This window comes from Penicillium nucicola, assembly GCF_028828085.1.
Source record: "Penicillium nucicola strain IBT 29836 chromosome Unknown utg000010l, whole genome shotgun sequence".
In the NCBI taxonomy this organism is placed as follows: Eukaryota; Fungi; Ascomycota; class Eurotiomycetes; order Eurotiales; family Aspergillaceae; genus Penicillium; species Penicillium nucicola.
Genome location: NW_026643134.1, coordinates 5,759,683 through 5,784,582, shown reverse-complemented (window position 1 = coordinate 5,784,582; position 24,900 = coordinate 5,759,683). Strand labels below are relative to the sequence as shown.

The following is a 24,900-nucleotide window of genomic DNA, read 5'->3' as shown; positions in this document are numbered from 1 at the left end:
AAGGTTTCTTACTCAAGTTCAGTTCAGAACATCTGAATCTGTGTTACCTTTACCTTGAGTAGTCACCTCTACATCACTTTCCCATCTTGCTATAGTTCCTTGAGGCTCTAGCAACTTCCACTTCGCTTTCCGTTTCTTGCGCGTTGAATTGTTTCAGGCTCACCGACTGACACCTTACCAGGACCAACCGTCAACGGGCTACTAAGCCATGATGTCCGCCGCACCGAATGCGCTGGGAAACGGCCGTCATCGCCGCCAAATATCCACACCAGCAGCACCATTCGAGGTCGCCGCGCAGGGAATTATGTCCAACATGCAACCTCGCCGCTCACATCGTCGAGGCCAAACGGTGGACTTCAGCTCATTTAGTCCACAAGTCGCCATGGACCAACATCACATGCCGAAGACGGTTTCGCAGCTACGAGACTATTTTAACGAAAAATCAGGTTACCCATGTCAACAAAGGAATATCCATCAGTATCAATCTTATGCCCAACAGCCCGAGCAGTCATATATGCCCTCGGGTATGCCTGTGCAGCAATCATATCAATATCAGACCTCATTTGGCTCTGACTGCCAGGCCTTCAACCAAGAACAATTGCAAGCGATCCACGCCAGTACCGGCAGCCCTTCGCCATCCTCAATTGGTGCTCCTCCTCTCTCCCGGTCAGCCAGCGAATGCTCTGAAAACACGCCATTGAAGCTCGCTCTCCACCGCATGCAACAAGAACAATTCTCAAACCAGCAAACCCAAAATTTTATTGACAATGCGGATTGGGAATTGTTCCCCCAGCGGAACATGCCAATTGCCCAGAACGAGCAAGTGACAGCCTATGCAGGATCCATGCATCCAGTCTCTGTTCAACCAAAGGCTCCTTCCGCAAAGATTCTGTCTCATATTTCTACTGATTGTAGGTGTCATCTCATGCTTGAAACTAACGTATGCTAATATCTTTATCAGACACTTCCCCCTTGACCCCAGATTCTACCCCTTTGAAGAGATCCATTGATTATTCCATGTATAGCAATGACCCAACACCTACCAAGTCCCAAAGTTTTTCATTCCCCCATGTGCCTGCTTCCTGTGGAATGCAGAAAACCCAGTCCTTTCAAGGAGTCCCCCGCGTCAACCCCATGCAAATGAAGCACCAAATTCCCTCGCCTGCCAATTCCCCCACCGGATCCTCGTTCACTGAAGTTGCGGATATGCCATCGCCTCGCTCTTATGGAGTGACCCCTCAAAAGTCCATGATCTCAGCGCCGTCATCAATCGCCAAGACAAAGAAGGAATCTGTGTCTCCTGCGCCATCTGCTGCTCAATCAACTACCCATGACGGAGATCTCGATGCAAGAGTCAAGGCGTCCGTCCAACAGACTGGCGTGTCTACTGATGAGATTGCCAAGTACATTTCAGGGCCCGATCCCAAAGATGGCAAGTGGGTTTGTCTTTTCACGGACTGCCTATGCCGCTTTGGTCGCAAGGAGAACATCAAGTCTCATGTCCAAACTCACCTTGGAGACCGTCAGTTCAAGTGCGATATCTGTGAGAAACATTTTGTGCGCGGTCATGATCTCAAGCGTCACCTCAAGACACACAGTGGCAACAAGCCTTTTGCGTGTGCTTGTGGCGCAAGCTTCGCCAGACAGGATGCTCTTACACGCCACCGTCAGCGTGACATGTGCGTTGGAGGATTTACCGGAGTGGTTCCCAAGACAACTAAGCGTGGCCGTCCCCCAAAGACAAAGAGCAGCCGCCCAGATGTCGATGCTCGCCAGATCAAATCTAGTCGCACTCGTCAACGCGTTGCTGAAAAGGCCGCGTCGCTCTCAATTCAGACGCACCGTACTCTTCAAGAGGCTCCTGTGTTCAACTCGCCAAACTACGCCCCTTCCAGTGCCGTCTCGTCATTCACGCCCCCTGCCTCTCCTGGGAACCGATACAACGATATCTCCTCGCCATGCGGAACGTACAACTCTCTTGACGTCAAACTCGAAGATGACATGCTACCACTATCTCCCCCTCAGCTCGCCCATGCTAGATATGAGCAGGCTATGGCTCACTACGGATCAAACCTGACTTCTGAGTCGTACTCGCAAGAGTCCATCTACAGTGGTTCTGCCCTTTCTCCTCGAGAAATGTCATCTCCTCACACAGCACCCACCTTGATTGAATCTTCCATTGGCTCAGACATCGATATTTTCATGACACAAGACCCATCTGATGAACTGCAGAAGGAGTTTGGACACCTTACCAACTCCGGTATGCCCAGTTTCCAATCGTATCAGTTCATGGACAGCAGCGACTTTGTCGCATCGTCTTTCTACCCCGAGAAGCACTTCTCTGGTCTACCCACGCTGGATGATGAGCTGGCAGACCCCATCGACTGCCTATCCAATGAGTTCTTGGTTGACCCTTGAGCGAGATGTATCAACAAACTATCCAGGCCACGCGGCTACATAAACGACGCAGCTGATCCCTTTCTTCATGGCGAGACTTTTTTTGCAACGATACCAGATGACCTTGTACACTTTAATGACACACGACTCCAAAATCCGGGCGTTCTGATTCTTTGCACATTTGGGATTTGAAACAACTTTGCGGGACTTGGGGTATTCAGGCTCTTGCGTTCTGTTCCCCAATGCCCTTATTGCCCCTTTGTTTTCCCCTTTTTTGTCACTTCTCTTTTGTTTCACTTCATGACCATCCCATTTCCTCGTCAATACTCGCGTCTTTTGGCCTCATCACATCTCTTTCTAGGTGCTTGGTTTTTATGGCGGCGTGATTCTATTTGATAGAGCCTATTCCCGGTGTTTTTTCCTTTCTATTCTTATGTGTTCTCTATTTTATGATGCGATATGTACTTCAAACGTCTTTACTTTCAATGGATCATTTCTGTATCTACCTATCAACAAGGTACGACTTACCTGAACGATGTTCTTCTTTCATTGCGAAACACACTTGCAGATAGCGTGTATTTTAGTCCTTCAGATATTTTACGCATGGCAATCACCTATGGCGAAAGTTGAACTTACTTTTCGTAACCCCGTACGCGCTACGCATGCTGCTCTTCTCGTAAAGCTTATAGAATGGAGTCATCGAATGTTCTTCCTTGAATGCCTTACATATAAATATCATATTTCTAATTACCCTTGCCTGTAGACGATATTGCTGATACCTAGGACAAACTCCACTCTATCCGGTCAAAGACAGCACAAACGCCGACTGTATCAAAATACGAGAAGAACCATCAGTAGCTCTTGGGAGACCAGCTGATTTCAATTTCAATGGACCGTTCTTCCTGCGAAGCATACACATTGCTCTGTGTACGCCCTCTGGGCGGCTGGTCAGCATAGAAGGTAGTCTTATCCTTGTAGCCGAGTTTTCCGTCCTTATTCTGCATAATGTGAGAATCCGGTCTATTGAGCAGGGGCAGATATACGCACGGTAAATTCACTCGGGGTCTTGACCTCCGGTCCGCAAGTAAGGCCGTCTTCCTCAAAGGCACAGGCCCCCTTACTTGATTTCAGAGAGAACGATTCATCTGCAAGAAAATGATAATCTTGTGAGCATTTGGTCAAGATGTAATGGATCACATGCTGGGCGTATAGTCACTAACCTGATATCTTTTCAGTTCGGAAGGTAGCACATGTACCTGACGAAAACCAGGTTCCGTAGCTGATGATGCAACCGTGCTTTTGGTTGCGGTTGGAGACAATTAGATTTCCCTTGCCGGAGAATGGGTCGCTAGGTGCTGTGGGTTCGGAGTGACCCGTGGTTGTTGTCCGAGTGGGTTCGGGCCGAGAATGTTTCAGTGGGTATCTGATACCCTTCGAAGGGCAGTTGGATTTTTGACCGTCTGTGACACAGGTCAACAATCTAATAGAAACAAGACTTGCTGAACTACCTACCTGGGGGCGCAGAGATGAATTTTCCTGTTTGTAGGCTTCCTGCGATGTTGAAGTAATACCAAATCTCGTTGAGGGCGCCGCGTTGGCAGCGAACAGCAACTGGGCTTCCGTGGGCACGCTCTAGTGCTCCTTCGATATCAGCGAGAGCGTAGGTCTGTGTCGAAGATGGCACGATGCCGTTGTTGGCCAGGAACTAGATAGGGTCAGCACCTTGACCTGCGCTGTATTGCAAAGAGTGGAATTTACTTCATGAGTAGGGAGGTCCTTGAAGACCTCCACTGTCCGGTCGAAGTAGTCCACAACCTCTTGTTGAGGCTGATAATCATCATAACAGTGTGTTTCCAGCGTGCTGACGCAAGTGCCATGTTTGTTCCACTCATGTTGCCAAAGGTTCTGATCATCACCGCGGAAGTCCTTCCAGTATTCGCTCATGTATTCAAGTAGATCTCCACGACCCGAGTCGACAATGATTAGTGAAATATTGCTGTATTTGCGATGGGAGTCACAGAATTGGTCGAAGCCGCCGCCGCAGTGGTCCGGCCTAACAGGGGTTAGTGTACTTTCGTGTATGGCTCGGTAATGCAGCAAAGGCTTACCAGAGTCCATGAATAGTCCAGGAGTCTTCAGGGCCAAGAGCAGGGTCCACATCCCAGAACTGGGTCTGCAGCATTGAGCCACCGGGGTAGTTGAAACAGCAGGTGTCTTGGCCATGATACTTAGCTTGACAACTGATTTCGGATACAGGACAAGATGAAGATGTTCCCACAGATGGTTTATCTTCTGCTGTCTGTGAGAGCCACAAGGAGCCGAAGGTCTTGAGGATCTTCTGGGGCCCTGGGATCCCCAAGAACTGCTGCGACGATCCCCGCATCATCGATTGATTGGTCTTCGGGTCCAAATTCAAAGAATGTACCTTGTTAAATCAGATATACTGAATCAAAAGATGATAAAGATGAGCGAATGAGCCAGATAAGATCGAATTGCACCAGGGATGGAACTATCTAAGGCTACAAGGTTGTCGGCGGTGCAGTCGCCTCGTGCGGAGTCACAATTGACTAAGCGCGGGGGCAGGTGACTCGGGTCAGGTGGGCTTTGTTTACTCTTGGGCAACCATTGACGTGACATAGTTCAGTGAATATGTATTCATGAGAGAAGGGGTATCATAATCAGTACATTTACAATGTAGTATCTCACACCAAAGTTTAATCCTTGCGCGCATCCTCTTCTTGCTCACGGATTCTCTCTTTCCATAATCGCATCACTTCGAATCCGACCTCGACAGCGATGAGCAGAATGATAATCCATTCAAGTCGAAGACCATGGGTCTCACTTAACCGCTCGCGAAGGACACTAGCAATTTCTTGCGCATAGTCCATTTTTTCGTTCAGAAGCTTGATACGGATTCCAACATCTAAAGCTCGACCAGCTTGCTCATAGTAGCCCTCCAAGCCAAGTTCGTGTTCACTGTCCCAGAAAATATCTGGCAGAGAATCTGTGAGTTCAGAGTAGAGATTGAGCTGTGCGCGAACACTCAGCAGCTGTCCGGTCTTGCGGAGGACAAAATCTCGTGTAAATGGCAGCCGAGATCCTTTCGATAGAAGAGTTGGAATTGGACGCGTCGACTCGATATAGTTCGATAAAAGACTTTCAAGGACAGCCAGCTTTGTACTGCGAGCAAGGCCAGATGAGAACGCAACCTTGGTTAGCACGGTATCAATAGATTGGCCCTGGCCGTGACGAGCATTCGTCCCCAGTACAATCGTGTCACCCTTGATCAGACTGTTTTCACGATTTGGGTCCTCCACGAAGTTAAGATCCTCGGTCTCCAAATCATGAGCGCCCTCAGCCGCGGGTAAGAGAGTTCGCGTTGCCAGAAAAGATGTGAACCCTTCAGGAAGCGACCATGCCACGACTGTACCTGAGGGAAATACAAAGAGATCGCCCACTTCGTCGGATGACAAATCGGTACCGGATGGATTGGCAACGCGTCGTATTGAGTCGATAGGTATTTGAACATGAACAACTTGTGGAAAGAGCCCCGTCTCTAAAGGATCTGGTTCGTATCCTTTTTCTTGCAGGATGTCTCTGACTTTGCGAATATTGAATTGTTCGGCCACAGCGTAAGCAGTCACGGTCTGGTTATGCGGACATAAAAGGATCAGCCAAATGAAATTCAATAGGGTATTTCAAGGGGTCAAATAGTCGTCAATTGCTCCTACCTGTCGATGTAGACCCTGCTCTTTGAGGAGTGTTTTGGACAAGAATCCATCCTTTGACCTTTGGGCCTCGACTGCTACCCGTCGCAACGAAGTAGGAGCTGCTGGCAGTCTGTTGACCCTCCGTCGCTGAATTTTTAAGTCTGGCTCAGTAGTGTTATTGTGCTCATGTTTCAAGTAAGCATTGGTCGAGAATAATTCTTTCCGGGAAAGCGTCAAAATTTTATTAAATTGCGCAGAGAAGCTTGACAGTGGCCTACCAGCCAAACTGACAGAGGGTCTGGCAAACATGGTGCTGGGAACAATCGCTGAGCTGGGAACAGTTCGTCAATGACATCGTTTTGCAGGGCCGAGGAGCCCCGCTTAGTCATGGCAGCTCCCGCCTTGACTTACCCCAGCTCAACTCCGGAATCACAGAGCCCAACTTCAGCCCGTCGCATTCTACTTCTAACAGCGTGGGAGCTGCAGGTGCAGAGAGGGACTCGTCATGGACGCGCCTGGCGCGACATCGGCGAATGATAGTGCCGTACAGGGCACTTCCGAGCACTCAACATCAACTGCACGAAGCCGATCACCTTCGGACTCAACTCAAGACACCCAAGACCGCCGCCAACCCGACGATGACCACAGCTCAAATGGCAGTGATAGCGAGGAAGAGGATGAAGAGAACGAGGAAGATATTTCAGACGATGAAGACGAAGAAGAGCCCCGTCTCAAATACGCATATCTCACGAAGCACTTGGGTTCGGTTTATCGCAATGGGGATGCGACAAGCTCTTTCCTTGTAGCAGGCGACAAGATGGTAAGAAAAATCAACTAGAATTGCAGAAATTGAATGTTTAACAAGCTCTCTAGATTGTTGGAACGCACAATGGAAACGTCGTAAGTCAGCCATATATGCGCACTCCGCTCCACGAGCTGACCTTGTCAAGCATGTAATGTCTTTGCCTCTATTGAAGTCTCTGCGTGTATACCACGCGCACTCGGCGAGTGTCACCTCAATCTCTATTTCACCATTCCCACCGCCTCTTCCGAACCTCAAGCAGGACCCCTTCAAGCAAGCGCATGATGATCTTCGCCCCCCTACCCGATCGTCCACGGGCACCGGCAATATCCACGGTAAAACCAGGACGAATAATACCTCAGTGCCTAACATACCTTCGAACTCCATTTACATCGGAACCTCTTCAATCGATGGAAATGTTTGCATATCGTCCTTAGTTGACCCCAAAGATGTGCTATTGCGTAATTTCGGTCGCCCGGTCCAGTCGATTGCGTTGTCCCCGGAGTACAAAACTGATAGGACATTTCTCTCTGGTGGTCGGGCAGGTGAATTGATATTGACAACCGGTGGTCGTATCGGAGCAAGCTCTAACTCGACAACAATGGGAGGTGCGGCCGCGACAGCGTCAAGCTGGCTAGGATCTATGGGTCTAGCTTCCAATAATGGAAAGGATACTATCATTCACAGCGGAGAGGGTGCTATTAGCACTGTCAGGTGGTCCTTATCTGGGAAATATGTGACCTGGGTAAACGAGGAGGGTATCAAGATTATGCGGTCCAATCTGCATCTGGACTCTTCGGAAAGCGAATTCGCCTGGAAGAGGATCAGTCATATTGATCGCCCGAACCGCCCAGGATGGGAAGAAATGGCCAGTGTCTGGAAAGCGCGCGCAGAATGGATTGACCAGTCTGCTTTAGACGGTCATGACAACCTTGATGTTAACGACAGCCCGGCAAGCTCAAATGTGCAATCGACTGTATCTGTCGATAAAGTTGAAAAGCTTGTCGTCGGGTGGGGAGGGACTGTTTGGGTTATTGACGTGTACCCTGATCGAGCAAGCAAAACCTCCAAGGGCGAGAAACTGGGCTCTGCTGAGGTTGTCACAATGTAAGTTCTGCTCATAGTGACCCATCAATCTTTGTCTGACTTTTGCATGCAGACTGCGAACCGATTGTGTTGTATCTGGAGTTTCGTTGTATACGCCTCGTCTTCTTGTAATTCTTGCATACTTGGAGACAGAAAGCGAAAATGCGAATAGCGGAAGGGGTACTGGAACACGCAATCGAAAGCGAGGCCTAGAACCTGAACTTCGTGTTATTGATATTGAGACAAAAGAAGAAATCAGTGCCGATACGCTTTCAATCAATCGGTTTGAAGGTCTTTCCGCATCAGACTATCATCTTAGCGTCTTACCGCCATGGAAGACTCCAGAGGGCCAAGTGGTTCAGCGTGGTGCCTTGGGGACACTTGGCTATGGACTGTTGGATGCTACTATGTACTCTGCGCGTCTTTTTAGCTCAGGGGCTAGCATCCGCAGTACCACAAGCAGCGGAGATAAGGGCTCTGCTAGAGCTCCTCCGTCTTTCATGTCAAAACACTCGGTCGAGGAAGCTCTTCCGAAGGAGGTACAGGATGTTTCAGGTGCTCCTGGTGCCAAGATCTTTGTCCACAGTCCATTTGACTGCGTTGTTGCGGTCAAGCGGGATCTTGCAGATAGGTTGTCTTGGTTAGACTCTCATGGTCAATACGAAGAAGCCTGGAACCTTGTCGATGAACATCCTGAAGCCGCAGGATCCATACCCGACTTGAGTGAAATTGTTTCAGAAGCTGCCGGCAGGTCACAGACTAGTCTGGGTGACTTTTTTGCAGATGACCGATCATCAATTACAACAGCTCGCCTACCCAAAGTCTCTGCAGCAGAACAAGAAAAGGCCCGACTTGGAGAGCTTTGGATACAACAGCTTGTCAGCGAAGAGAAGTGGGTTGAAGCTGCCAAGATATGTGGTAAAGTCCTTCGGAATGCTCCGCGGTGGGACCACTGGGCGTGGATCTTCATCAAAAGAGGCAAACTGGACGATATCAACCCGCATATTCCAGTTGACTTGAATCCGTCGTTGTCTTCTGCCATATACGAAGTGATTCTCGGTCATTACGTATCTCGAGATCTGACCAAATTTAAAGAATTGATTGGAATTTGGCCATCTGATCTATTTGATGCAAATAACATTGCAAAAGTCATTGAAGAACAACTGGAATCGAAACCAGAGGGCGTTGGTTCCGAGGACTGGCGAATTCTTACTGATTGTCTCGCCAAATTGTTTTTGGTTGGGGGACATTACCGCGAAGCTTTGCGGTGCTATATTCGATTGCAAGATGGGGATGCAGCAATGTCGTTGGTGAGGGAACATCGCTTGCTTGATGCGGTCACAGATGACATTCCAGCTTTTATCATGATTCGCGTTTCCAAGGAGCAAATGAAGTCAGCCACCAAGGCGGAGTTGGAAGAACTGACATCCGAGCCAACACGTCTCCTTGTCAGTGAAGCATACACGGGTATTGTTCTTCCAGAAACCGTCGTATCCCAATTGATTGCGGCAGACCGATACCTTTTCCTTTATTTCTACCTTCGTGCGCTCTGGCGAGGCGAGTCTCTGCCCCATGATGCCTTGAAACCCCGAAGAGGGCGTGGGGCTCATGCCCGAGATGCGGCCAGTAAGCTGGCTGCCGACGAAGGCAAAGCATTAATCGACAATTTCGCCGACACGACCGTCGAGGTATTCGCAGATTATGACCGACCTCTACTCATGGAGTTCCTCCAAACGAGCATCTCTTACTCCTTTGACAAAGCCACCTCTATATGTGAGAACCGCAAACTCACGCCTGAGTTGATTTATCTCCTGTCTAAGATGGGTCAGACAAAGCGGGCCTTGAATTTAATATTGTCGGATCTGAAAGACGTTTCACAAGCCATTTCATTTGCAAAGTCACAGGAAGATCCTGATCTTTGGGAAGATCTTCTTGACTACTCGATGGACAAGCCAAAATTCATTCACGGTCTTCTTGTTGAAGCCGGTACAGCCATCGACCCGATCAAGCTTGTGCGTCGAATCCCGAGTGGATTGGAGATCGAGGGGCTAAGAGAAGGCCTGACTCGCTTGATTCGTGAACATGATCTACAAGCTAGTATTAGCCAGGGCGCGGCCAGGGTTATGCAAAGCGAGGTTGCTCTTGGAATGGACTCGTTACGAAAGGGCCAGCGTCGTGGCATTAAGTTTGACATCAACGAAGATAAAGAAGACGACTCTATCTTGACACCGACAGCCAAGGCCCAGAGTCAAGACCAACTATCCCAGAAAAGTGGTGCCATGAAGTTTACAGGCACTGGACAAGGAAGATGTGGCGGTTGCAACGCCGCCTTCCGAGCAAACGGTATGATTCCCTGGTCACATCGAGCTCACTCATCATCAGGACGAATGCTGACCAACTAACTAGAACGCGAAATTCTCGTCGGTTTTGCCTGCGGCCATGTATTCCATCTTTCCCACTTGCACGCAGATACATCACAACAACAATCCGGCACTAGCAGCCCTGATCGATCCGGAGATCGAACCCCCCGAGCCATGTCTCCGATCGACGAGCCTACTTCAACGACGACCGCTTCTCGTACTGTGGGCCCCAAAGTGACCACGGCAAGGATCTTACGAGACAAGATTGGTGATGGCTGCCGGATTTGTGCTTTGACAAGAGAAATTGAATCTCTTGGTGTTGAGGGTGAAGTCTAATTTTTGTTGTATGGAGCTCCTCGATCACTCGACTAGCCTGTGTATACCTCATGTGCACATACCCCCACATTCTCTGCATTTCCGTTGTTTCCCTGAGATACCCTGGCCTTTTCTAAGGTCGCCTGGAGCCAGTGTTGGGGATATTAGCATTAAGTTGATCTTATGAGACCCTGGTTATTCCATGAAGATTAGTGTTAATGCCAAGCATTTGACTATCCCCATCCGGTACCGGATTTTCAGCCCTATTATAAATACCTTTTTTTTTTATTTTTACATCCCCTAATCATTAGACCTGCTTTATATCCATGGCAAACTCCACCGCAAACCATTTGAAAGAGAGGTATAATCAGACTATTCTATATATTGAAGTTAAATGGAAACTCTAGTGATCCCTTAGAGATGTAGATCCCGATATCGGGAATACGTATACCTCGGAGGTCGGTGCTGCCGCGGGACTAGCGTCGGATTTGACCGAGAGCCTCCTGGATTAAGTCCGATCCGAGAACATTCGTCACAACACACTCCTTGAATTTGGAAACGGTATCCATAATTGATGGGAGACCGCTGACGTGGCTTCTGAATGCCCATGGTCAAGGGTTTTTTGACAAGAGCACAAAGCGTGATGGTAGAAAGAAACTACAACATCTCACATGGAACTGTTCTCGTGATACGAACGTCTATAATTTGTGTCAACCCATCTCAGAGGAAGAGCCGGTCTCCGGAGCTTTACACTTCTCAAAATGCGAAAGCTCAATAATACAATAGTACCAAACTATTCAATCTAGATGAGAACCGGAGCGGGTATCTTTTCAAGTGCTGATCCTTTGTCGGGGAACCAGTTCATTGGTGAGTACCTGTTTGAATCCACCACGGCATGCAATCTTTTCTATTATCAGACGCGTCACTGAGTTTTATTAGCAGGGGCGACAATTAAGCTTGATACTGCTATAGTGTCCAGGATGAAACGCGTGTCCTGCTAAATGTTTACGAGGAGCCTATACAAAGTTGCGAAAAGAAGCCACCATTGGCTCAGGAACATTCAAATCAGACTCGACGGTTCGAAACAGCTTGACGCAAGATGCAGAAAGCTCTGTCCCTTCTTGCATGGTCAGGCGTAGCCTATGCTGCTTCTTTGCGCAGCGCATGCACTGTCTCCCATGTTCGCGATTCCTTGCCCGAAGACAATTACATCCTCGGCGTTACCTTTGATCATTCGTCGGTCACTGCCAATCCCGTTTACAACTCCTCTCACTCTGGAGAGACTTTCTTCCCGGATGCAACCATCAACTTCTGCAATGTGACCTTTTCATACACCCACACGGGATCTGATCAATCCGTGATTGTCGGTTACTATATGCCCTCGCCTGAGAGTTTCAAGAACCGTTTCCTCGCTACTGGAGGTGGTGCGTACGCCATTCAGTCTGGATCTATGTCGGCTCCTGGCGGTGTGATGTATGGCGCTGTCTCTGGATTTACAGATGGAGGATTTGGCAGCATGGACACCGACTTTGACGACGTTTTCCTGCTCAACAACGGCACTATCAACTGGCCTTCTGTGTATATGTTTGGCTACGAAGCCATCAAGGAGATGACCGTCATCGGCAAGCAGCTGACCAAGAATTTCTACGACGTTGCCAGCAACAGCAAGGTGTACTCGTACTACCAGGGTTGCTCCGAGGGTGGTCGTGAGGGCTGGTCTCAGGGCCAGCGCGCGGGCAAAGAGTACGACGGTTTAATCATTGGAGCACCGGCCATTCGCTATGGACAGCAGCAAGCTAACCACATTTACTCAAACATTGTGGAGAAGACTCTCGACTACTACCCCCCTCCATGCGAGCTGGAAAAGATTGTCAACGAGACAATCTCCGCCTGTGATCCTCTGGACGGGCGTTCCGACGGTGTTGTCTCTCGCTCTGATCTTTGCCAGCTGCATTTCAATATGACTTCGATCATCGGAAAGTCGTATTATTGTGCTGCCTCCACCAGCAGTAGCCTTGGTCTTGGCTTTGGCAAACGCCAGCTTTCGACCGAGCCAGCTCAGAATGGTACGGTGACGGCCGAGGCTGTTGCGGTTGCTCAGACAATTGTTGATGGCTTGTATGACTCCCAAGGACGCCGTGCCTACATCTCTTATCAGATGGGTGCCTCGTTTGATGATGCTGCGACCAGCTACAACTCCACCACCGGCGAATGGGGATTGGTATGTTCTCGATTTGAGATTATCTCAGAGGCCTCTCGTAGAATTGTGCTAACTGGAACAGGATATTGCTGGTGCTGGTGGTGAATGGATTGCTCGCTTTTTGGAGTTAAACGATGAAGACAACTTGTCCACCTTGGAGGGCGTCACCTATGATACGCTTGTAGGCTGGATGAAGCAGGGCATGACCAGATACATGGACTCGCTGCAAACCACTCTGCCTGATCTGACTGAGTTTTATGATAACGGTGGCAAGATCATCCACTACCATGGCGAGCAGGATGCGTCAATTCCCACGGGATCATCCATTCACTATTACAACTCTGTTCGTCAAACGATGTATCCGAACAAGTCGTACAACTCAAGCACCAGCGCTCTCCAGGAATGGTATCGCCTCTTTTTGGTTCCTGGAGCTGCCCATTGTGCTACAAATACCGCTCAGCCTAACGGACCCTTCCCGCAGACCAACTTCGAAGTCATGTCTCGTTGGGTTGAAAAGGGTATTGTGCCTCACACACTGAACGCTACCATTCTCCAGGGTGAGAATTTGGGAGACAACGAGCAGCTTTGTGCCTGGCCTCTTCGTCCTTACTGGAGGGACGGTAAGACCTTGACCTGCGAGTACGATCAGGCTTCGATTGACACCTTTGACTACAACTTTGATGCGTACAAGTTGCCCTTGTACTAGAGCCTGGTAAACATGAGACTTCAGCCTACCTCAAAAGGTAGAGCAGAAGAAGTCTGATATGTGAATCTAGGTCAATTTAATCGCCAAGATTACGGTGTAATCTATTCTGTTGAGCTTCAATAGTATATCTTCTATCAATTATCAATATATGGCAGACTGAGAATGAATGAAGAACACATAAGTTATACAGGAAGACCGTATAAGAAGCTATGTCTGTCGCGATGAACAGTTGTAATTTATCGCATTAGGGTGTGTCGGTTCGGCGAAGGGAAGCTTTCGTTATACCCGAGCAGTGTATATCCTCATTGATCCAACATCCGATCTATGATCTCAACACATCAAAGTTGTTAGCAACCGAATCGTTCTTCACAATTTCCCAGATATCGGAAATCTGTTTGACCACCGAATCAGGAAGTGCGCCATTCTTGAGAGCAGCAACGGTCCTGTTCAGCTGGTCGGTACTGCTCGCTCCAATCACCAGTCCATCTTCCAGTCGACCGTCAAGAGCAGAATGGAAAGCAATCCAACGGTATGCAAGTTCGGCCTTTGGAATTCCCGAAGCCTCAGATATGGCATTCCAACTGTCCAAGGCCTGGAAGAAAGTCGGCTTACTGTACAGCATGTGGTAGAATGAGCCCATCTGTGACTGCGGGTTCCATCGACCTTGCCCTCCCTTGCCTTCAACCAGTTGATCTCTGGTTTTGGTGAGGAAACCGCCAGCAATGGGGCTGTAGGCAAAGAATGACATTCCATGTTGACGAAGAACTGGGAAAATGTCCGTCTCAATATAACGAGAAACGGTGTTGTAATTGCCTTGGTAGACCTTTGGGAGGATGAAGTCGTTCTCTTTCGCAACGTGAAGGACTTCAGTGATCTCCTCTGCGCTGAAGTTGGAAAGGCCAAAGGTTTCAAACTTTCCCTCGCGGTACAGATCATTGATACCGGCGAGAGTCTTCTCAAGACGGACCTTGGGATCAGGAGCATGCAAATAGAACACTTTAACCTAAGGAGAGATGGTTAACTTCTTTGAACCCGAGTCATCAAATGATTTTACACGTACTTTGTCAACTCCAAGCTTTCTCAAGCTTTCGAGTCCGTTTTCGTAAACATCCTTTCGAGACGAGCATCCTGGGGACCAGCCCCCTGCGTGCTTGGTATCGACTATGAACCGCGACGAAACCCCAGATTCGCCGAGGAGCTCTTCACTAGCACCGTAAATCTGAGCAGTGTCAATTTGCTTGATTCCTTCTCTTTCAAGGGCTTCCAGTAAGGCCGAGACCTCAGCGACATTTGTGAAGCTTCCATCGGTGGCGATAGAAGTTCCCCCGAAAACTAGGACAGGCAAGCTAGACATGATGGAGAGTGAGAGATATTCGATATAGATTGTGCTGAAATTGGGGCTCTCTGGAGAGTTGTGTATGAAAGAATGAGGAAGTGCCCGTGTTCTAGGGTTTTATAGGCAAGTGCGTATGCACGTCGTGTCAGTTTCATATAGACACTATCAAGCATTCGGCGTCAAAAGTTGAAGACCGAATGGATTTCTAATCAAGAGCAATTGCATGCCACTGTTGTGCACTTGATTCGACAGGATGGACAGAATGGGACTTCAAGTAGCCCAATACTGATAGAATTGTCGGAAATAGACCTGATCCACTCAATAGGATCGGATATAATATCACGCCAAAAGCTCATTATCAATTCAGTCATTGGAATAGTATAGTGCTATCCGTGTTAGAACTTAACACACAGTTGAAGTCTCGGCGAGGTGTTATTGAATCCGACATGCCGTTTAATTCGTCACCTGGGTATGAGCATGCAAAGTATAACATAAAGCGGAAGCCATACTTAACAGCCTCTGTCAGTAGACTTACACAATCTCAAATAATATAAGATTGTTCAATTGGCCCGATTAGCTCGTTGTTCTACTTCTTGGTTTGTCAAGAGCCTTGTTGGTCCAACTAAGTGGTGGTGGTTATCGGCAATATCGGATATACATATTCCCCCTAGTTTCCTGGTTCTCTTTTCTTTTCTTTTCTAAAAGGGAGAGGCTTATGAGTAGAACGTTCAACAGTCGTCAGGTAGAACAGTCCTGCTAGTTGTTCTATGTGCTAGTCATCTACCAAGGTGCTTCCCTTTTTACTTCTGTAACTTAGCTTGCTCCTCTATGATCCTTATTCGACCCCGACCGCCCTTGGGCGTCGATATATCAAGCCAGTAAGTCTGCACCTGGGCAGATTCCTACCTCGGCACTCATTTAACGATCGGAGATGCCACGAAGCAAATTTCGAAAATCCAACGTTTGAATCTCGGCGCAGGCAAAAGCATACTCCCTGGGGCTGATCCCTTCAGTCTACTGCCAATGGAGGCCTGGATAATAGCGGCGGCTGAACTTTGCTGCAAGAGGGCAAGGATAGATATCCTACCCAGAGACGATGCCCCTCCCTGCACATGCGAAGAGGGCGAGGTAATTCCCATGTTGAAAATCGATTCATTGCCGAGCCATATAGGCTTGATTGGTTTCATCCTGCAGGAAGGAACCGCGGCAGGCATCACAACTCACATCATTGGATTTGATCTGATCAGTGGAGATGCGGCGTCGAACATCACTCTTGAGTACCGGTCACCAGGGGGTCAAGTCACAATTGACCTCAGCAATTGAAGACTACGAGGATTCAAAGGAATCGCCGATGATCGTGGAATTCGGGCATTACGCCCAGTCTTCAATGACAATACCATGGCAAGGTGGATCGGTGAACCGGAGGAAGATGGAAAGACCAATTTGATCCAAATTCTCTCGGACGTGGACGTCAAGCATATCACTGCAGAATTCGACATAAGTCTCTCCCATGGATCTGGGCACGAGTATACGAGGCTAATCGTCTCAGTATTGCAAGATGGTTTCTTTGTTTATTGCGTAGACGGGCTAGGCTTCCGAACAGGAATTTGTTCAAAATATGGGAGCTATTAACTCGGTAGCCTGTGTACTAGCTAGCTATGTTGGTTTAGTATTTTGCTTTGGCAACAGATGATCGTTTTGGTTTGTGCTGTGTTGTTGTAAAAATGTGTAAAAGTAGTAAAAGTTGTGGTGTGAATCGCGGTTTGATGGAACGGCGGGATGGATGTATCAACTCAGCGATATATTGCCAGATACATAGTCTTTCGGACTTAAACCTCATTTGAGACGTGAGTTCACGACAGGATTCTCCCCAGGGCTATTCCGCTGGCTGCTTTCTGCTTGGGAGGTGTTTGAGCCTTATTCGAACGCCGGAAGGACTTCAAGATACAGCTCTCGTGTTCAGACCGTAGATCCGTGCTGCCTCTACGAGATAACTAATACTACTTATGCACGCGCAATGAAATGAAGACTTCTGTTATTAGACAGCTAAGCTGAAACTATGTCATGAAGTCACAAACATTATTAGATATCGCAATATTAACCTGGATCCATCATTGTATCCCCGGAAAAATAAAGCAAAGGCATGCTAACCCACAAGACCGGGTTGCTTAAATCTTCAATAGTAACCATAAGCGTATGAAACATGTTGGGTGCCGCCATTGCTGCATCAAAGATGGCTAGGCTTGCTTCCCTCCATAAAATGAAACAAATTTACCGGTTTCTCACAGAATCACAAAGTGAGCAGCATTAGCGAGCACGACGAAGATGCTTACGCCGAGAAGACGGCCATTCACGAGCCCATCAACACTAGCACCATTGAAGACAGGGGCCGAAGGAGCCAGTGTCTTGCTTGAGGCAGGATGAGGGGCAGTGGGGACTGCGATCTGAGTCTCTCCGGTACGAAAGGCATTGGGAGGAACCTGAGAGCCCTTGGAAACAGCGGGCTGAGGAACGGTTACCAATGTGGTATGAGCAGAGCCGGGGTGAGGAACAGTGGCCAATGTGGTTTGAGCAGAGCCGGACTTGTTTATCACGGTAGTCTCCGAAACCGACTCAGAGACCTTGATCTGGGGCGGGGTCTCGGGGACGGGAATGGTCACCTTGGTAGTACCAGGTGCGGACATCTCGGGCTGAGGAACAGTGGCCGGAACAGAGGGCAATTTGGAAGTCACAAAGGCTGGAACTGTAGCCACACCAGGAGCAGTGGGAGCAGAGGGGGCAGTGGCTTGAGCGCCAGTAGGGTTTGAGAAAACCAAGGTGCTAGTGGAGTAGACTTCAGTGCTGCGGCATTTCTCTGTGTGACTGCAAGGGACTGTGATGGTAAAAATGACCTCCGTAGTCACAGGGGTAGGAACAGGAGCAACATTCGTGAACTCAGGAACGGGGACGACAATGGCGGTGGAAGAAGCCCGCTCAGTGTCGGTAGGGCATGGCTCAGTGACAAAATCGGTGGTCTTTCCAGTCACAGTGGAACCGGAAACAGGTATGCCAGTGAGCTTGCCAGAAGCTGGAGCAGTGACATGAGTGCCAGTGGGGTTAGATAGAACCAAAGTACTGGTGGAGTAAACCTTGGTACTTCTGCACTTTTCAGTATGACTGCAAGGCACAGTGATAGTGTAAATGGTCTCAGTGGTCACCAAAGCTGGAGGAGCAGCAGGAGGAACGCCAGTGACCTTGCTAGTCACCGTAGAGGCGACGTTGGTGCTGGAACCAGAAGTAGAAGCTGTCTCGGCGGAGCTAGAAGGGGACGAAGTCACAGACTTGGCAGAGCCGCTAGATCCTGTGGCAGTGACAGGCGCCAAGCTGCTAGACATAGGAGCACCAGACTGAGTGGTAACCTTCGTGGTAGTGGCAGTAACCCGGGAAGCAGTAGACTCCGAGGACACAGTCGACACCTTAGTTGTAATGACTGCCGTGAGAGCAGACGCGGAAGTAGAGACAGCCATGGAAGTGGTGGGGACAGTGTAAGAGGTAGTGATTGTGCTAGTGTGCGAAATCACTGGAGGAGTGCTGACAATAGGCACGACGACAGGATCCTTAGTGGTGGAAGCTGTGGCCAGGGGAACGCGAGAAGAGCAAGACGTCTCAGTTGTGGTGATTGTGACTGTTTTCAAGAGTTAGCTTATTGTGCCAAGAGGTTGAGGAACCGCCAACAGGTCTCTATCTGAAGGATGTGGGTATGAACTTACACCAGCCATCGTCAGGGCGAACAGCGCGGCCGAACAGGTTGGAAACAGGAGCGGGAAGAGCATTGGCTGTATGCGTGACAATCATTAGCCTTAAGGCTCAAGATGGGTCAAGAGTAGAGACGGGAGGTGATCATGACTTACCGTTACCAAGGACACGAGATTCACCAGTCTTGGAGTTCTGGAGGAGCACCTTGACGATGGTGCTGCAGTCTGTTGGATGACAGGTTAGCCACACGATGTTTGTTGTCACGAGAGGGGATGGAAAAAGGACTTACCCTCAGTTGGAGCAACAGCCATAACCATGGAGACCATGGGAATGACCATCAAGAGGAGCATCTTGATGCTTGGGATGGAAGTCATATTGACCTCCGAAGGTGGTTAACGAGCGTGAGTGATGCTTTGATGGATTCAAGATGGAAACCAGGAAAGGACCAGGAAGGGAAGAAGCGAGCGTGGGGGGAAGGGGAGAGAGAAGAGGAAGAAGAAGAAGAGGGAGAAAGGAGAAGAAATAGTAAACAAAGGACGAAAGGTCGACGAGAGAGGAAGGAACGATGCTGCCTCTTTCCCATTTCGGTCACATGTGCCCTCATCTTACAACTGAACATGAAATTCCTACACGGGAAGTTACTCTTTCCCTCTGAGACTTACATGAAGTACTTGACCCCGAGATACACCTTGTTCATATTCTAATTTCTGAACCAAATGACTTCTGGTGTCACTCTCAGAGAACTTAAAATGGGATACACCGGCAAATCTTGATGTACGACCACAGTGAGACAGTCTTCAGTAGAAGAAATAAACCGAACATCTATCTTGCGCTCGGTGGAGGCGAAGCTTGTGCTTCAGCAGACGCATCATGCAATGATCAAACTGCACTGTCAAAGACTGAGGTCTGGAGTCTCTACCAGACTCCAGATCAATGTCAGATTCACAAAACTCCATGAGAGACAAGTCATTTCCACAGAGAGGCTGGGGTGTCACAGACAAGGTTGGCATATGCCATCTCCCCGTCAACAACGCTTTCTCCCTGCTGGTGCGTACCAACCAATATAAGCCATACATTCGGCGACACTTCCACAAGTCTAGGTTGCCCGGAGGATGGGAATTGAGTTTGAACATAAGACATGGTAGCAGGTGATGACCGGGATATAAACTTTCAACGTCACGATTAGCGTCGAGGCACCAGACGCAATCTAAACTTAGTCAAGACAGCAGATCAAGTGTAGAAGTGTATTGTCACTGGAGCCTCGATATCTATTTATGGCCAGGATTGACTCTGATTCTATTTCAAATCCCACATCAGCCCTGCGGTCTATGCCGAGAGCCGGACAGCCCTGGAGGCTGTCAAGGGCTTCGTCACACAACTTCAAGCAGGGACGGATGGGATCAAAATGACTTGACTGACATAACTTGCACTGATTCCAATCTAGTCCTCCTTTATACACTTTCGGCAGGACTAGTGATTTGCAGCCCCCAGTCCAGCCCTACACCCGTTGAACCCATCCTTGGAAAGTAAAATTTATGGATCTAGTCCAGTCACCTTGAACTTTTGTACGGAAAACTACTTGCAATCCAATGAGACCCATCAATATTGAACACCGATCACAATACCTGCATATGGTTCTGCAGGATACGGGAAAAAATACCGAATACCCTAATTTCTTTTTTTTTGCACTGACGGTATTTCCCAAGAAAAATACCGTAGCGGTAAGTAATAAAGCTAAACCTAATCGAGAGGCCATACTAACGGGACGACCCGCGTGGTTTAGAGTGGGTTTACGAAGGTCCCCGCTTCCAAGGAACTTCGTTTCAACTGACATCATTGTGGCTTACGGTTGGCGCGGATGGGGTTTTTGAATTGCCGAACAGTTTGGGGGTACAGTTGTTGAGCACGGTTAAGAAAGCTCTGACAATTTGGGGAAACATGGAGGTGGCCGTGAAGAAGTTTTGCTGTGTGGTATAAGATCCACTTGGTGGAGGCGCTAGAGATAAGGGTTTCATTACAGTAGAGAGCGATCGACAGGAGACCGTTCTGGGTTCCTAGGGTGTGACTCTGATTCATAAGACTCGGTGATGAGGAGAGGGGCTGGACACTAACCACTTCATGTCCGAGTTATGTGAAAGTGGCCAAGAGCATCTCATCTTCCACTAGCTCCGCTTAAAAGTCCACACCCAGAAGCTAATAGGGTTGACAGGTTCAGGAACGGGGGACAAAAGAAAAAAATCTATTCTCGGATGTGAGGCCCATGGATGCAATCTCTAAAAAAGGACCCGAGGGACTGGAACCCCAAGATCGGAGACTGGGGGAAGATCCAAAAGAGAAGGTACAGTACAAGATGGGAATGGATCTAGTGGCTGCTCTGGATTTCAAAGTTTTGTAACTGTACGGAGTGCTGTACCGTCGATTTTGTAAAATCTATCGGATGGAAGGCCTGAGGAATTGTGGCATCGTCGCAGAAGATTACAGGTAGGGAAAAAGGCTCCTGGCCCCGTTTGACTGACGGCCGGTCTGACAGCCCAACCAATGACAAGACACAGATGAACCCGAAACAGCGGTCCATGGGATCTTCATCGGCCATCCGCGGTCGGTGGCCGAGCAGCCTGCCACTTTTTTACCTGGTTGCTGGGACCAGCTTCTGGTGTGGGCTCGCTCTCTTATTTCTCGTGAGACATGTGCGTTGCGCAAGCCATGATTTACATCGCCACGGTAATATCGTTCTATGGATCCTAGACATCTTCCTATCTGCCTGCTCGTGCAGCCGGCCCGATCTGGAAATCTCGATCGTCAATCAGTCGGGGTTGACGCGTCGACTTTGAATGTCGAGCCTACAGAAAATTCTTCTCCCAACCAGTTGCTACAGTACATTAACGTTTAGCCCATAGCCAATACGAAGGAATATAATAAGATAAGCAAGGCCATCGTGTTCTAAACCTATGCTTCAAGTTGATTGTTACCCTATCCTCTGGTGACTATCTGTATAAAAAGAAGCCCTTGTACATCTCCAAAGAGATATCTTGTAAATGTGAACCCGCACAGGGACAGCAGCAAACGTTCAAACCAAAAAAACACCTATGACGAAAAGCAAACAGAAGAGGCTAAAGTTCAACTGGGAACGGGGTATCAGCGACGTATGCTTGGTGCTCAACCAGATCGAAATCACCACCAGAACAAACACAAATGTGTATATTAACAGACCCGTGGCCCTTTGACTCATATATCGTCGTAGGGAGTTAGGTAACGCCGGATTTGCAAATAAAGGGAACCATAAAAGATATAAAGATCAAAGCATCAACTGACGGGGTATCATTGCTCGGAGACTCGTGTTTTATCTCCGTATTCAACTCCCCTGAGAAAACAAAAGCCAACCCAGTGACAAAAGAAAATATAAATAATTGAAAGAGGAAAGTAGAATGCAAGAGGAAGAGGTTGAAGATGCGGTAATCGATGATGAGAAAGTCGATAAACATTTAAAAGGTTAATTTGATCTCAATTGGCGAGTCAGGCGCATCGAAGGAGCCCGAGGTTGTCGAAATGTCGACAAGCATATCTTGCCCCTCGGGAAGCTCACGAACCACATCGTCATCCAGCATGATTTGCATTCCATTTTCGGTAATGTGCTTTATGCTAACGATACGCATCGGATCAATCTGTTGCTTGCTAGAGATCTGCTGCATAAAGTCACGAACCGTACGTTCAGTCAGATAGATAGCGCGATAAAAGTCCTGCTGGTTCTCCTGGTTTCCCGAGAAACGAACATAGAAGCAGGCAATTGGTTTGGGCGAGCGCTCCGACGGAGGTCGGTAGGTTGAGTCGATACCCACAGCCTCGAGGAAGCCCCTGGGGATTTGATCGGTAGATGGGTTCTTTTGAATCGTCGTCGAACGCGAGAAGGGGTGTGGTGAATTTTCAGAAGGGTTGCTGCTTTCCGGTGAAGGCATTAATACTTCCGCGGACGAGAAATCACCAGTGCCAGTCCGGCCGATAGTCTCGAATTTGACGGATTCCGCATCACCTGGCAATCGAATGGGGTATAGATCAGGGTCATCCTGTTGGTCGCCGCGCAATCCCAGCACGCTCACTGAACGAGTTGATGAGAACATCTCTTGCATGACGCTCAGTTTTGATTGGAGGTCATCTTCCAAGCACGGTTTCTCTGAGTTGTCGGAGCTCTGGGACCAAGTGCGTTTGTGCTTCGACATTTTCATAGAACGGTCGGTTCCTTTTGAAGCTACAGTTGTGTTGTTGCCGCGCTTCCGTTTAGCAAAACCACCACCCATTTCGGCCTGAGAAATCTGCTGCTTGAGTTTGTCGATGGTCTTCTTGACGTGCGCAATATCATTGGACATTTTCCGTTCAGCGCCATGGTCCCGGAAAAGTTTCACCTTACAGTAAGATAGCTCCATGTCGCGTGACGCACCAGATGCTTCACCCGGGGAAACAAGCTCAGTCTTCGCGCATAGTCTTACAGGGATGCCTTTGACGCCCTTGGAGTGACTGAAATCGGTAGAGAGGAAGTTGAACCTCACGGGAATGTTGCAATCCGCGGAGCCAGTCATTGGATTGGCGGTCCATGTGACGCAGAATCCATCGACTGATAATTTCTCAACTTGTACCTGACGGTGCTTATGAGAATCGCCGCCGCCCTGAAGAGGATCCACATATTCGACGGCCAACAACTTTCCACCACGTTGGTGAGCTTCGCTGGAACCTCGACCTTCCTTCCATAACTGCCAACATGCTGAGGGTCTTGCCCTTTGCTCTTGCTCCTCAAAAGAAATGCGGACATAGGTTCTGTATCGAGTGGGGCGAGAGTTGCCGGTGGGTGAGCTCGAGTCCGCGATGGATAGATTGTATGCTTGTCCTTTATTAAGATAGGTGACTGGAATTTCTCTCAGGTTCTTAACCATTGCGGTTGGTGCTCGGAGAGAGACATTAAATCGAAATCTATATTTGGCAAAGTGGTTAGTAATGGAAAACAAAAGGTGCTCGGGGCGTTTGACATACTGTTCGCCCTTCGCGTAAGATATATCGTCGTTTGAAATTGCTGGGGCTGAGAAGTCTGTAGAAGCCGTTATATTAGACGCCGAATCCATGTTCATGTCATTGACAGAGGAATCATCAACTGCTTCGTCCATGGCATTGTAATTTGAATTGCGGTGCATAAATGCGCTTGGGGCATATGACGCTTGCTGTGCGTGCTGTGCGTGCTGTGCGTATGGGTTGATATCTGGCATGCTAGCGAGGAAGTGTGGGTTGAAGGGTTCAAAGCCATTGTTTGGATGATGGTGGGAGCCATGCATGGGATTGGCGAGGGAGAGCGGAGTCATCATGTGCATTCCTGTTGGTGTATGCAAATCACCAGCCTGGTTGTGGTAGATAGCACCCAGTCCACCAGAGTTTGGTGTGTAGAGACCAGAGTGACCGCCGAACGGCATCATGGAAAAAGAACCAGGCTCCATCCATGACGGGGTCAAGCCTAGCTCTTGCATATTCCGAGGAGTGCGGTCGTGGGTGGGCAATTTCATATCATTTTCTGTGTTCCTGTTTGCGAAATAATAGTCAGATATAGTTCGAATTGCAGGTGATTTCCGAGGTTGCTTGCCTTGAAGCCATCATAGTATCGCAATTTTCGTCAAGATTTGGTCGGGTCTTCGAGTCCTCGCTGTCCCTGCGAGGGACAATGTCGGAGAAGGCTTGTTGAAAGCGACTGATGAAGTCGCCATCAGGCTTCTGGGTGTTGTTACTGGAGCACAGAAAAATGTTAGAATCATAAACGGAAATATAAGAAACAAACGGTTAGAACCCACCGGTTACTGAACATTGGGGGCGATTTGGTAAGGTTTGTCTTCGCTAGGCAATGCAACACGCGCAACTGGAGAGGCTTCGGGCAGGAGAGGAGAAGACCGCAGAAGTATGTGACATCTAATCCAGGCGTAATGTATGATTCACAGCCGATAACTAGGTATAGTAGGCTCTCAGTCGTTCCGAATCATGCACCAAGACGCTGAAACTAATGTTGATGGCTTCCCGTAGGGTGTTTGCGGTATCCCGTATGATCGGAAATTCGGCCTCAATCGAATTTGTGGGAGCGTTTGTGAACTGAACCCGATATCGAGTCTCCAAGTTGAGCAACTTGGTTTGCGCAAAGAATATAAGAGGGGAAAAAAGGCGTGGGACGAGTTTATCGAATGGGGTGGATGTTAAGCGCGGAGGCTAGAGACGGAAGGTCGCGGGTCTA

The 24,900-nt window shown here is 48.7% G+C and overlaps 8 protein-coding genes across 8 annotated transcripts; 3 read left to right on the top strand and 5 right to left on the bottom strand.

Moving 5' to 3' along the window:
* Positions 1-208: 208 nt before the first annotated feature.
* Positions 209-2,418, top strand: ace2 (putative C2H2 transcription factor (Swi5); the record flags this gene model as incomplete). Its single annotated transcript, XM_057133130.1, has 2 exons — positions 209-911; positions 962-2,418. The coding sequence occupies 2 exons, from the start codon at positions 209-211 to the stop codon at positions 2,416-2,418; spliced, it is 2,160 nt and encodes a 719-aa protein (XP_056981118.1).
* An 830-nt stretch (positions 2,419-3,248) lies between these two features.
* Positions 3,249-4,783, bottom strand: N7511_010752 (T2 family ribonuclease; the record flags this gene model as incomplete). Its single annotated transcript, XM_057133129.1, has 6 exons — positions 3,249-3,395; positions 3,445-3,542; positions 3,618-3,857; positions 3,910-4,102; positions 4,156-4,450; positions 4,506-4,783. The coding sequence occupies 6 exons, from the start codon at positions 4,781-4,783 to the stop codon at positions 3,249-3,251; spliced, it is 1,251 nt and encodes a 416-aa protein (XP_056981117.1).
* Positions 4,784-5,111: 328 nt separating this feature from the next.
* On the bottom strand, positions 5,112-6,416 carry N7511_010751 (RMD1 family protein; the record flags this gene model as incomplete). Its single annotated transcript, XM_057133128.1, has 2 exons — positions 5,112-6,044; positions 6,129-6,416. 2 exons carry the CDS (start codon positions 6,414-6,416, stop codon positions 5,112-5,114), a joined length of 1,221 nt encoding a protein of 406 aa, XP_056981116.1.
* Positions 6,417-6,612: 196 nt separating this feature from the next.
* Positions 6,613-10,691, top strand: N7511_010750 (CLH domain-containing protein; the record flags this gene model as incomplete). Its single annotated transcript, XM_057133127.1, has 5 exons — positions 6,613-6,927; positions 6,981-7,007; positions 7,058-8,016; positions 8,069-10,338; positions 10,402-10,691. 5 exons carry the CDS (start codon positions 6,613-6,615, stop codon positions 10,689-10,691), a joined length of 3,861 nt encoding a protein of 1,286 aa, XP_056981115.1.
* Positions 10,692-11,769: 1,078 nt separating this feature from the next.
* N7511_010749 (tannase and feruloyl esterase) lies at positions 11,770-13,576 on the top strand (the record flags this gene model as incomplete). Its single annotated transcript, XM_057133126.1, has 2 exons — positions 11,770-12,891; positions 12,953-13,576. 2 exons carry the CDS (start codon positions 11,770-11,772, stop codon positions 13,574-13,576), a joined length of 1,746 nt encoding a protein of 581 aa, XP_056981114.1.
* A 322-nt stretch (positions 13,577-13,898) lies between these two features.
* N7511_010748 (aldo/keto reductase family protein) lies at positions 13,899-14,930 on the bottom strand (the record flags this gene model as incomplete). Its single annotated transcript, XM_057133125.1, has 2 exons — positions 13,899-14,579; positions 14,637-14,930. 2 exons carry the CDS (start codon positions 14,928-14,930, stop codon positions 13,899-13,901), a joined length of 975 nt encoding a protein of 324 aa, XP_056981113.1.
* Positions 14,931-17,194: 2,264 nt separating this feature from the next.
* N7511_010747 (uncharacterized protein) lies at positions 17,195-19,021 on the bottom strand (the record flags this gene model as incomplete). Its single annotated transcript, XM_057133124.1, has 4 exons — positions 17,195-18,576; positions 18,662-18,727; positions 18,803-18,871; positions 18,937-19,021. 4 exons carry the CDS (start codon positions 19,019-19,021, stop codon positions 17,195-17,197), a joined length of 1,602 nt encoding a protein of 533 aa, XP_056981112.1.
* Positions 19,022-22,129: 3,108 nt separating this feature from the next.
* N7511_010746 (grainyhead-like protein) lies at positions 22,130-24,483 on the bottom strand (the record flags this gene model as incomplete). Its single annotated transcript, XM_057133123.1, has 4 exons — positions 22,130-23,606; positions 23,667-24,203; positions 24,265-24,405; positions 24,470-24,483. 4 exons carry the CDS (start codon positions 24,481-24,483, stop codon positions 22,130-22,132), a joined length of 2,169 nt encoding a protein of 722 aa, XP_056981111.1.
* Positions 24,484-24,900: the final 417 nt, after the last annotated feature.